At 57.1% G+C, this 10,883-nt stretch overlaps 1 protein-coding gene across 1 annotated transcript in view; it reads left to right on the top strand.

The window, feature by feature from the left end:
• Nucleotides 1-7,879: 7,879 nt before the first annotated feature.
• The window catches only part of Eng (endoglin), a 30,775-nt gene continuing 27,771 nt past the window's right edge, over nt 7,880-10,883 (top strand). The window contains 1 exon segment of the mRNA XM_048343490.1: nt 7,880-8,359. Within this exon segment, the coding sequence (XP_048199447.1) occupies nt 8,293-8,359 (67 nt within the window). The 5' untranslated portion in view covers nt 7,880-8,292.

The following is a 10,883-nucleotide window of genomic DNA, read 5'->3' as shown; positions in this document are numbered from 1 at the left end:
GGAGCTACCGTACCAGCGGCCGTGTCTATTATATCAGGTGCATGCATACTATTTGCACCTAGTCTGAATCAGGGCTGGCTAAGGGTCTGCATGGGTCCAGAGCCCCCACCAATAACCCTTGTGTACGGTGGTGTAGGGTGTGCGTGCAACTTCTGCACACGTTCCTGTATACTTTTAAGTCATGGCGCAAGTTGATATGTAAATTGATTGATGTGGTACTTTATTGCTTAGAGAACAACAGGAAAGGTACGTGTTCAGTATAGATGTCGTTCTTTTCTCGAGATGCAATCTTTCTGTATTTTCCCAGACTGCCCTCAAAATATCCAAGTTTAAGCAATCCTTCCTTAGCCTCAAAAATATCTATCCAGGGCTGGGAATGTGGCTTAGTGGTGGAGTGCTTGCCTAGCATGCATAAAGCCCTGGGTTCCATTCCTCAGCACCACATACACCGAAAATGCTAGAAGTCGCACAGTGGCTCAAGTGGTAGAGAGCTACCCTTAAGCAAAAGAGGCGCAGGGACAGTGCCCAGGCCCTGAGTTCAATCCCCAGGACTGGCAAAAAATAAAAAAGTATATCTATCTATCCATCCATTTATCATCTACCATACCAACATAATACAGATATCTTACGTATTAAAACCTTAAAGATGCAAAAAGGTTGAAAGTATAGCAGCTGCCACCCTGTCCTCAGCATCGCACACCTTTCTTTGGGTGGCTCGCGATCATGCATGCCTGGTAACCCCAGCTCCCCAGGAGATGAGAGGGGGGGATCAAGGTTTGAGGCTAGCGTGGAGAAACCCTCGTTCATAAAATCTCAGCCCAGCCACCGAAGACCAATGCCAAGTCGCTGAGCCTTGGCGTGGGCCTCCGTGGTCCCTAGGAGTTCAACGAGGCCCAGAGGGCACAGCAAGGTGGAGGAGCAGCTCCGCAGAGCCGCGGCAGTGGGGGGGACCCATCGCAAGGGGCGGGCGATGGAACGGGCTAGAGCAGGTGCCGTGGCGGGAGACCCACCTGGCGGAGGGGTAGGGGGCCAGACTTGAAGTGCCTTCAGCTGATTTGGGCTGGGAGGGAGCTCAGCACGAGGTGTGCCCAGCAGCTGTGCAAAGCCTCATTTGTTTATTTTCTGCGAGTCCTTGGGCTTGAACGCGGGGCCTGGGCCCTTTCTCAAGGCTAGTAGTGCTTTACCACTTGAGCCACAACTCAACTTCTGGCGTGTGGTGGTTCCTTGGAGACTTTCCTGCGTGGCTCGTGGCTCGCTCTGAATCCTCCTCCTCAGATCTCAAGCTCCCCCCGGGTAGCTAGGATTAAAGGCAGGAGCTCCTGGCGCCCCGGCTGCATTTCTTTTGATCAGGGCTGGGTCTCAGTCCTCATTATGACACTGGCCTGTGAAGAGACAGCTTTCCCGCTGAGACTGCCTCCTTCCACCCCCCACCCCCCCCCACCCCCAGCTCTGGCTTCCTCCTGGTGACAGTGAACTTTCACCTCCATCCTTCCACATTCCCATAAACGGGCAGCTCCTGGGGAAGGCTTCCCAGCTTCCCAGCCTCCTCCGGCTGAGCCTCTGGAGGAGGTGGCCTCCGAGGCGGGGCTGCTGGCGGGGGGGCGGGGGGCGCTGCAGGGCAGGTGAACACCCCAACCTTTGGATGAGCACATCCAGGCTGGGTGCCGACACCCAGGCCACTGGGCCCGGGTCACCCCGTGAGGCATGCTGGGAAGCCCTGCTGGTCAGAGGGAGAGGACGGGGAGGGGAGGGGAGGGGAGTAGAGGGGAGGGGGTGGGGGGGGGGCGAGCCTCTGGAGTGACTCAAGTCCCTCTCGAGGTCAGCGTGGCCTCCTGCCGGACTCCAAGGAGCTTGTCAACACCAGAAACACGCCAGACAGCAGCCGATTCCAAAGTGCCAGAATATTCCAAGCAGCCGGAGGGCGGGGGGAGTCACTGTCTCTGTCACTTTAGGGTCTCCCAGAGGGAGTGCTGCTCCAGGGGCGCCCGCCGGTCCCCAATGCTCTCCCCCACCCGGGCCTGCATCCCCGTGTCTTGCCCCCGGGGTCCCCTGAGGGCCTGGCCGGAGGCGCTGAAGTGGGAGAGGAAGGAAGCAGGGAGCAGAGGAGGCCAAGGCTGCCGCCTCCCAGCCGCGAGAGGGGCCTCGAGTAAACAGGAAGGCCCGGCGGCTCCGCCACGGGGGCGCTTCGGAGGGGTGGGGGCCGCGGCGCGCGGGGCATGCGCAGCCCGCCAGCTCGCGCCTCTCCTGCGGTGGTCCTGTGTGCAGAGAGGTTACACGGTCTGCTCCAGGTCACACAGCAGCTGCGTGCTTGCCTGTCCCCTTCCTGGGGTTGCAGTGCCGGGTTTCCTGTCCTCCCACCCATCGTGGAGTCCTAGCCCCTGGTGGGCCACAGCTTTCCTCTCTCTCCTCTCCTCTCCTCTCCCTGACCCCTTTCTTTTTTTCTCCATTTTAGACTGAGATTGAACCCAGGGCCATCCATACACGTGCTAGGCAAGCCCTCTACCACTTGCTGTCCCAGCCCCTCTCCCCTGCTCTGTGTGTGTGTGTGTGTGTGTGTGTGAAGATAGGGTCTTGACACTCAGGCTGGCCCGGGTGATGCTCTTGCCTCTGCCTCCTGCATAGCTGCGATTATAGGGCTGCTCTGCTATGTCTGACCCCTCGTTTCCCTTTCTGTGAACTCCTACAACCCAGCAGTTTTGCAGCCCCAGCCCAGGAAAAGCCCCTGCTTCCCAAGTGGCCCCGGAAGATTCTTCAGCCTTTGGGTTTTGGCCGGAAGGCCAATACCACGTGGGCCTGGGAGGCAGGAGGTCCTGCCCTGGGTGCGGAAAGAGAGGGCAACAGTTGGTTTTCTGTTTTTCTTTTGGGATGCTGGTACTGGGACTTGAACTCAGAGTCTGAGCACTGTCCCGGAGCTTTTTCTGCTCAAGGCTGGTGCTCTACCACTTGAGCCACAGCGCCACTTCCAGCTTTTTTGGTGGTTAGTAGGAGATACGAGTTTCATAGACTTTCTCGCTTCAGCTGGCTTTGAACTGTGATCCTCAGATCTCAGCTTCCTGAGTGGCTAGGATTACAGATGGGAGCCATCAGCTCCTGGTCAAGGTTTTGTTCTTTTAGTGGAGCACAGGATCAAGTAAGACCCTCACCCCTGGGACCACAGCGTTCTTGAGTCATTCTCCTTCACAAACTGACCCTTGACCTCTGACTTCTGTATCTCAGATGATCCCAAGCCCCATACCCTGGGAATTTAGGACTGTAGACTGTGAGACCCAGTGATAGAGCCCACAGGCCTATCCTGATGGGGATTTAGCTGTTCTAGAAGGTGACACGCACTGAACGTATGCCGGCCGGTTGTATGTATCTGAAGGGCCAATTTTGGAGGGGGGGGAGGTGACCTAAGTCAGAGATTTTACTAACCACATGACATCGGAGTGGAGACGTAAAGGAGGAGGTGAGCCATGTGCACCCACGGACAGAGCATTTGGAGAGCACAGCATGTCCAAAGGCCCTGAGGTGAACATTTGCTTGGCCAGTTCAAGGAACAGCAAGAGGCTAACGGGCTGGAGCGGGGGGAAACGGGGGTTCATCAGCCCTTGGAAGGGTCTGGCCTTTGCTTTGAGTGGTTGTCATTGGAGGGAGGGGCACTGGGCAGAGCAGAGATGGAATCTAGCTTTTGTGTGTGTGTGTGTACCCATACTGGGTTTAAACTCAGAGCCTTCACGCTCTAGTTCGGCCTCGTATGCTTATGGTTGGTGCTCGATCCCTTGAGCCGTGCCTCCAGTTCCAGCTATTTGCTGGTTAGTTGGAGATAAATCTCAAGGGTTTGTCTACTGGGCCATGTCTGACCTTGGATCTTCAGGTCTCGGCTTCAAGAGACAGAGATGGCTGGAGAGACAGAAGTCAGGAGAGGTCATTGCAGCTGGTACTTAACAGTGTCAGGATGGGGGCACCCACAACAATACACCCCCACTTTCACTCGTGCACACATGCACCTGGGATCTGTGTGTACGTGTGTGTATGTGTGTGTGTGTGTGTGCACGCGTACATGCATGCCTGTATGTGCATGTATGCCAGTACTGGGACTTGAACTCAGGGTCTCACACTAGCCCTTGACCACGTAAACCACAGCTCCACTTCCAGCTTTTCGCTCTTTAGTTGGAGATAATAATCTCAAAGACTTTTCTGTCCTGGCTGGCTTTGAACTGCAATCCTCAAATCATGAGCCTCCTGAGTAGTTAGCGCCCAGCTAATCTCCCGGGATCCTGAGGGCGGGGGGGGGGGGGGGAATGCAGGTTGTGTTTAGCAGTTCTGGGGTAGGGCTGAGGGCCTGCCCTTCTAACAAACTTCCAGAAGATACGCAGACTGTATTCCGGATAGCAAAGGTCTAGCCCATCGCATTGCACAGCCTGAGGTCCTTAGCAAACAGAAAGGGCCAGGGATGGACAGATGCCATGTGAGGACAAAGCAACCAGAGAAGTTCACAGACAGTTCTTCCATTATCTGACCCTGAGTCCCGGAGATGATGATCCGTCCCAGTGCGGTGACATGATGTCATCAGGGTCACAAAGATCTGAGAAAACCTGACTTGGGGGTGAGAAGGGAAGGGGCCTGGGGACCAATGAAGAGGCATAGATAAGGTGTCTGGGATGTGGGATGTGGGAGGGAAACGAGGATGGAATGTTCTGGAAGCCGCAGGAGTGCTGCGAGGCCCAGGTTTGCACTTTCCCCAGCCTCTCTCCTGCCTGTGTCTTGCTTCCTCCCTGGGGCCGTCTTGGCCCTTTCGGTGTCGGTGACGGTGAACTTGGCGTGGGATCAGGGCGAGCACAGGCGTGGGGGGTCAGCCAGCTGCCCTCCCATTGTACAGATGAAGAAACGGAGGCTCTGGAAGGAGAAAGGTCTTCCCGGAGGACCCCTCGTCAGTGCAAGGCGGAGCTGAGTCCCCAGACTCGTGGCTGATGAGGGTCTAGCTCATCTGTTATCAAAGATTCCTGGCTCTAGACCAGAGCTGGAGCCAGACAGCCGCCTGGGGGTTCCCTGGGGACCTCCTGAAATTCCTCCAGTGGCCAGGAGCCAGGGTGGACGTGCTCCGTCCCTTCCTGCAGCCCAGACCTTCCCGACCCTCCAGGAGGAGGAAGGAGCAGAATGCCCCCATGGGGTGCAGGCACAGCAGGGCCTGGCCGGCGGCCACCGCAGGTCTCCCGATGTGTGGACAGGCCACACCTGGAAACATCTGTATTAGGGCCCTAGCAGGAAACAGATGGCACGTTCCCCCCCCCCCCGGGGGGGATGGCTTGGGGAGAATGTGGCAGGTCTGTTTGCACAGGTGTGGGGAGGTGTTGGTAACCACAGGGGCTCTGCAGACCCCAGGGCTGGCCGAGAGAGACCCTGCGATGACCACTCAGCCCGAAGGGAGAGGGGGGAGGACCGGGTTTCTCAGCTGAGCCACGGGGATGGAGCAGGAGGATGGGTCTCTCTCCTGGCTTTCCAGGGGGGTGGGCTGGGCAGAAACGTGTCCTTGTCCTGGAGGATGGGTAGAACGAGGGGTAGGTGGCCATCGGTGGACCACAGTCCCCAATGTGTGTCTGGCCACATGACCACTGAACAGGAGAACCAGGCCAGGACTGGCCTTTTCTACTAAAGATGAGGAGCTCGGCCCACCTCTCCATGCCTCAGTTTCCCCAGACATCTATGACCTTCATCCCTGCCTTGCCTTTCAGAGCACCTCTCATCTTCATTATTCTCAAGGGTTCAAAGGCCTCAGTTCTTAGGCAGTGATAATATATATATATATGGTGGCTCACACCTGTAATCCTGGCTACCCTAAAGACTGAGATCTGGGGATTTGTGGTTCAAAGCCAGCCTGGGAGGAAAAGTCTATGAGACTTTGATCTCCCATTAACCAGCCAATAAGCCAGAAGTGGAGCTGTGGCTCAAGTGGTAGAGCGCCAGCCTTGAGTGAAAAAGCTCAGGGACAGCGCCCAGCCTTAGGGTCTCCACCTGACAGCCAGGGGGCCTCTGCTTCCTCCTCTTCGCCAAGTCTAACGGAACCCACTGGGGTTGAAGGGCTGATAAGGTGAACGCCTAGGGCGTGCCCTAGGGCACAGTTCACCCCAAGGTCGGAGTAACTGTTCCCCCGGAGCAGACGCTGCTCAGGGCCCAGAGACACCGCACGGCCACCTTCATCTCCCATCCAGCTGCACAGGGCCGCGACTCCCAAGGTGCCCGACGGCAGGCATGGTGCCCGCGACTGTATGCCCAGGCCTGGCTGGGGACTGGCTGGGTGATCCGCCCTTCTGCCACAACTCCCACCCCAGGAGCCCCACCCTCGCAACCCCCACCCCCACCCCTCCCCACCCCCGCCAGCGGTGGCAAGGACAGATGTCTGCTCCAGTCCCTGGGGGCAGTTGGGGCTCCAGCCTCCTTTCTCCTGGGCCTCCACATTTCGTGATGCAGGCCTGGCGCCCTGCTTCGTCTCGCTTGCGGCAATCGGGCCTCTTGGAGCCCAGCTCTGGCGTGCTCAAGCACCCCCGTGGCTCCTGGTGGCCCTCAGGAGAAAGTCTCGACCTTTGAAGCCTCCCCAGAGCAGGACTGCGGACTCTCCAGGCCTCCTGTCCCCACCACGCCCGCTCTGGTCCTGCGGTGGTCTGCACACTTCCGGCGTCTGCGCCTTGGCCGGTCACCCCCACCCCACCCCAGCCCTTTTCTTTCCCCCTAGTCCTTCACGGGGCAGGCTCCCCTGCCACGCATTCAGATGGCTCAGGTTTCCTGCTCCCCTGCTGCCTGTGGCTAGCCACGGTGGGCACCCTGTAGGTGCTGAGTGTTTGAAGAGTGATCACTACACAGGATTTTGCGGGATGGTTCTGCGATTTGCCACCCTAGCTTGGGGGACACTAATGGGCAGCACCTCCTGTGGGCCAGGCCCAGGGCTCAGCTCTGTGGTGCTGGGGGCCCTGGAAATCCCATTCCCAACAGCATGGCGGCGCACCCCCACCCCCTCCCTTGTAGGCCGGTGGCTGAGCTGGAGGGCCCAGCTCCAAGTCTTACTCAGAGCCGGGCTCTACCCAGGGCATCTGATGACGGGAACACCACGGAAATTAATTCTTTCTTAAAAATGAACTTGCTTGCTTGCTTTCTATCTCTTTTCCTTCCTCCTTCCCTCTCCCCTCTTCCTTCCTTCCTTCCTTCCTTCCTTCCTTCCTTCCTTCCTTCCTTCCTTCCTTCTGTATTTCTTTCCCTTTCAGAGTCTGCCTTAAACTGCCTTAAGCTCACAATCCTCCCACCTCGGCCTCCCAAGTGAAGAAAGGGTTACAGGCACGTCCACCATGCCTGGCTTGTGCTCCTCTTTCGCTGGGGGCTGTCTTTTTGTCTCTGCCTAGGAGCAGGGGTGGAGATGGAGCAGATACACGTGTGTGGGCTCTGGGTGTGGGTGTGTGAGCCCCGTCTGGGCTCAGAGACCCCGGCGCCAGCTTCCATGCTGGGCCCATTTGAGAAGGCTTCTTTCACACCCTGGGTACCAGTTTCCCTGTTCTGGATAGCTCAGTGTCAAGCTCAAGTCCGTCAGTGCCCCACACGGGAGGGGACCTGCTCCAATCCCAACTCCCCCACCTTTCAGGACCTCATCAGGTCTCAGTTTCCTCATCTATAAAACAGGACCCTTGAGCTCTTGGAGCTGTGAGGTCCTGGGAATGGAGTTAGCCGGGGGCCTGTCCGATCCTGGGTGGCCTGTCAGGGTGATGGTTTTCATCTGTGGGTGCCAGGCATGGCCCCCACAAGCCAGCCTTGGGAGGGTGGGTATGTAGGGAGACAAGGCCAGAGCCGGGGCCCTCCCACCCCTCAGCCTCCCCCATCCCAGGCCCCCCCCCCCACCCAGCCACAAAGCCTGTGGTACTTCCTCTGCCCGTCTGGCAGGCGGCCTGGCCCGGCCCCTCGGCTAAGGAAGCGCATTTCCTGCCTCCCTGGGCCGGGCTGGATGAGCCGAGCTCCGGCGGCCGCCACAGTCATTGCTCAGCCTCCCTCCGCACCCATCCCCAGGCCAGGATTGCCGTGCGATCAGCCGTCCCCAGGAGTCCCCTCCCCGCCGCCCCTCAGCCAGGGCCCGGCCTGGCTGTGAGTCCTGTGCCCACTTCTCCTGACCCCTTGGCCACCACCCCAGAAGGCTGGAGCAGGGACGCCGTCACTCCGGCCGCCTGCTCCCCTCGGGTCCCCGTGAGAGCCCACGCCGGCCCCGGCGCCCACCCGCAGCCCTGCCTCTGGACACCGGATAAGGCCCAGCGCACCGTCTCCGGGGTGGACAGCATGCGCCGCAGCGCTCTTCCGCTGGCCATTGTCCTGCTACTGGCCATCTGCAACCTCGGCCCGACAAGTAAGTGTCCAGGGGCTCAACTTAGCCGCCCCCCCTCCTCCTTCCTTAGTTCATGGCGCATGGAGCCTCCTCAAGGGGGTGGGGGGGGCTGGCTTTGGGGACATGTGGGGTCACCTACCATCCCAACTTGCTGTGACTAAGTGATTTCCCAGGCCGTAGGACTTTTTGTGTTCTAAGTCACAGGCCCGGGGGTTGAGGTTCTTTACTTTAGCCCTGGCCCCAGGTCTCTGTGCTCCCAACCATGGTCAGCTCAGGTGGCAAGAATGCTGTGCAGCCCCAGAGGAGTTCTTTACCCTCTCTGAGCCTTGAGTGCCCTGCTTGAAGAAGGTGGGAAAAGAAAGGGGGTGGGGGGGGATACATTTCCTTGTGGTGTGATCTTGGGGACCAGCTCCTGGACAAGTGATGGTTGGGAGCAGTTCCCCCTCGGCACTGGAAAGAAGCGGGGTAGTGAGGTCATGCTTGCCTGGTTTCTGTGTGATTGTTGTTTTGTGGCTAGCTTGAAATCCTCCCACGTTCCTGAGCCTTTGAACTTCCCCAGAGCCCTACTGAACAGGTCAAGGCTGGGGTGCCCTGCCCCTGCCTTTCCCTTCATCTTTTCTGCTCCCCAGGAAGGGTCTGGGCTCAGGCTAGGAGCTCCGCAGGGGGCTCCTCAGCCCGACCCTTTTTCCAGAGTTGTGATCCATGTTGCTTCACTGAAACCAAGCAGGGGAGGGGCTATGGGGGGCCCCCAGGCGCTGCTCCCTGCTGGGCCCTGCTCCTCAGCCAGCCCAGGGCCTGCCCTCCATTTGCCCACCTGCATGTCCAGGCACCTCCTTAGGGATTGGGGGAGGGCACAGAGCAGCATCCGTGGTCAGGGGTCACCGCCGGCATGTGAAGTCTCGGATCTTCAGTCTATAAAGCTCTTGCCCCCACCTCACGAGCAGCCAGACGCTGAGTCTCAGAGGCCTGGAGGAGCTCAGCGAGGGTTTGACTCCAGACTTGACTCCCAGCAGTGCTTCTAACCCTGAGCCGTCCCATCCCCTCTCCCAGTGGCCCTGCAAGATGGCTGCCTGATGGCCTATGTCACCGAAGCAAAAACGGAAGTTCTGACCACCTGCGCTCGCAGCCCTGGCTCTGTGCCTTCGTCCTCCGGGTTGTTGGAGATGAAGGGGTGTCACAGACTGTTGGTGTGTGGTTTTATAGGATGGAGGGCAGTGATGTGCTGGTATCCAGCCTGCAATGGAGCAGGGCCTGATTTATAATGTCTGACAATTCCTGTGGTATAAATATTCCTCCAGGGATGTCTTCCACCCACCCCCTCCTCCTCCAACTCTGAAAAATAGTAATGAAGTCACACTGTGATCTAGCATTTTCCCCCACAGATACGATAGGCCAGATCACCTCAAGAACCTAGATAATAAAGAGGTAATGCATTTGGATGTCTATTATCTCCTCAAAAGTAGATAATTTAGAGCCAGGCACCAATGGCTCACACCTGTAATCCTAGATACTCAGAAGGCTGAGCTCTGAAGAGCTGCAGTTCGAGGCCAGCCTGAACAGGAAAGTCTGTGAAACTCTTGTTTCCAACTGACCAGCAAAAGGCCAGAAGTAGGGGCTGGGAATATGGCCTAGTGGCAAGAGTGCTTGCCTCGTATACCTGAAGCCCTGGGTTCGATTCCTCAGTACCACATATATAGAAAATGGCCAGAAGTGGAGCTGTGGCTCAAGTGGCAGAGTGCTAGCCTTGAGCAAAAAGAAGCCAGGGACAGTGCTCATGCTCTGAGTTCAAGGCCCAGGACTGGCAAAAAATCAAACAAACAAACAAACAAAAGGCCAGAAGTAGAAGTGTAACTCAAGTGGTTGAGTGCTAGCCTGGAGTGAAAAAGCTCAGGGATAGTGCTCAGGCCCTGAGTTCAAGCCCCAAGTCTGGCACCCTCCCCGCCCACCCCCCCCCCCAGAAGGTAATTTAGGGCTCGAGGTGTAGCTGAGTGTAGAGCACTTGCTTAGCATGTGCAAGGCCCTGAGTTCAATCCCCCGTAGCATGTGTGTGTGTTTGTGTGTATGTATATGTACACATATATACATGTAACATATCTTAATTGTAATATACACTTTTTTGTTTTGTTTTGTTTTCCATTCCTGGGGCTTGAACTCAGGGCCTGAGCACTGTCCCTGAGCTTCTTTTTGCTCAAGGCTAGCACTCTGCCACTTGAGCCACAGCGCCACTTCCGGCTTTTTCTATATATGTGGTGCTGAGGAATCGAACCCAGGGCTTCATGTATACGAGGCGAGCACTTTACCACTAGGCCATATTCCCAGCCCAATATACACTTTTTAATGTAATATATAATATATTTTTTCATTTTAAGTTTCTAAGACATAATAAGAACGATGTTTACCAGGCACTGGTGGCTTACACTTATCTAGAATCTAAATTAGTCAAGAGGCTGAGAGCTGAAGACTGTGGTTCAAAGCAAGATCAGGCAGAAAAGTCCTGAAGATTTCATCTCCAATTAGCCAGGAAATTCCAGGCTGGAAGTAATGG

This window comes from Perognathus longimembris, chromosome 1, assembly GCF_023159225.1.
Source record: "Perognathus longimembris pacificus isolate PPM17 chromosome 1, ASM2315922v1, whole genome shotgun sequence".
Taxonomy (NCBI): domain Eukaryota; kingdom Metazoa; phylum Chordata; class Mammalia; order Rodentia; family Heteromyidae; genus Perognathus; species Perognathus longimembris.
The sequence above is the reverse complement of the archived record's forward strand: the minus strand, read 5'-3'. Positions and strand labels throughout refer to the sequence as shown.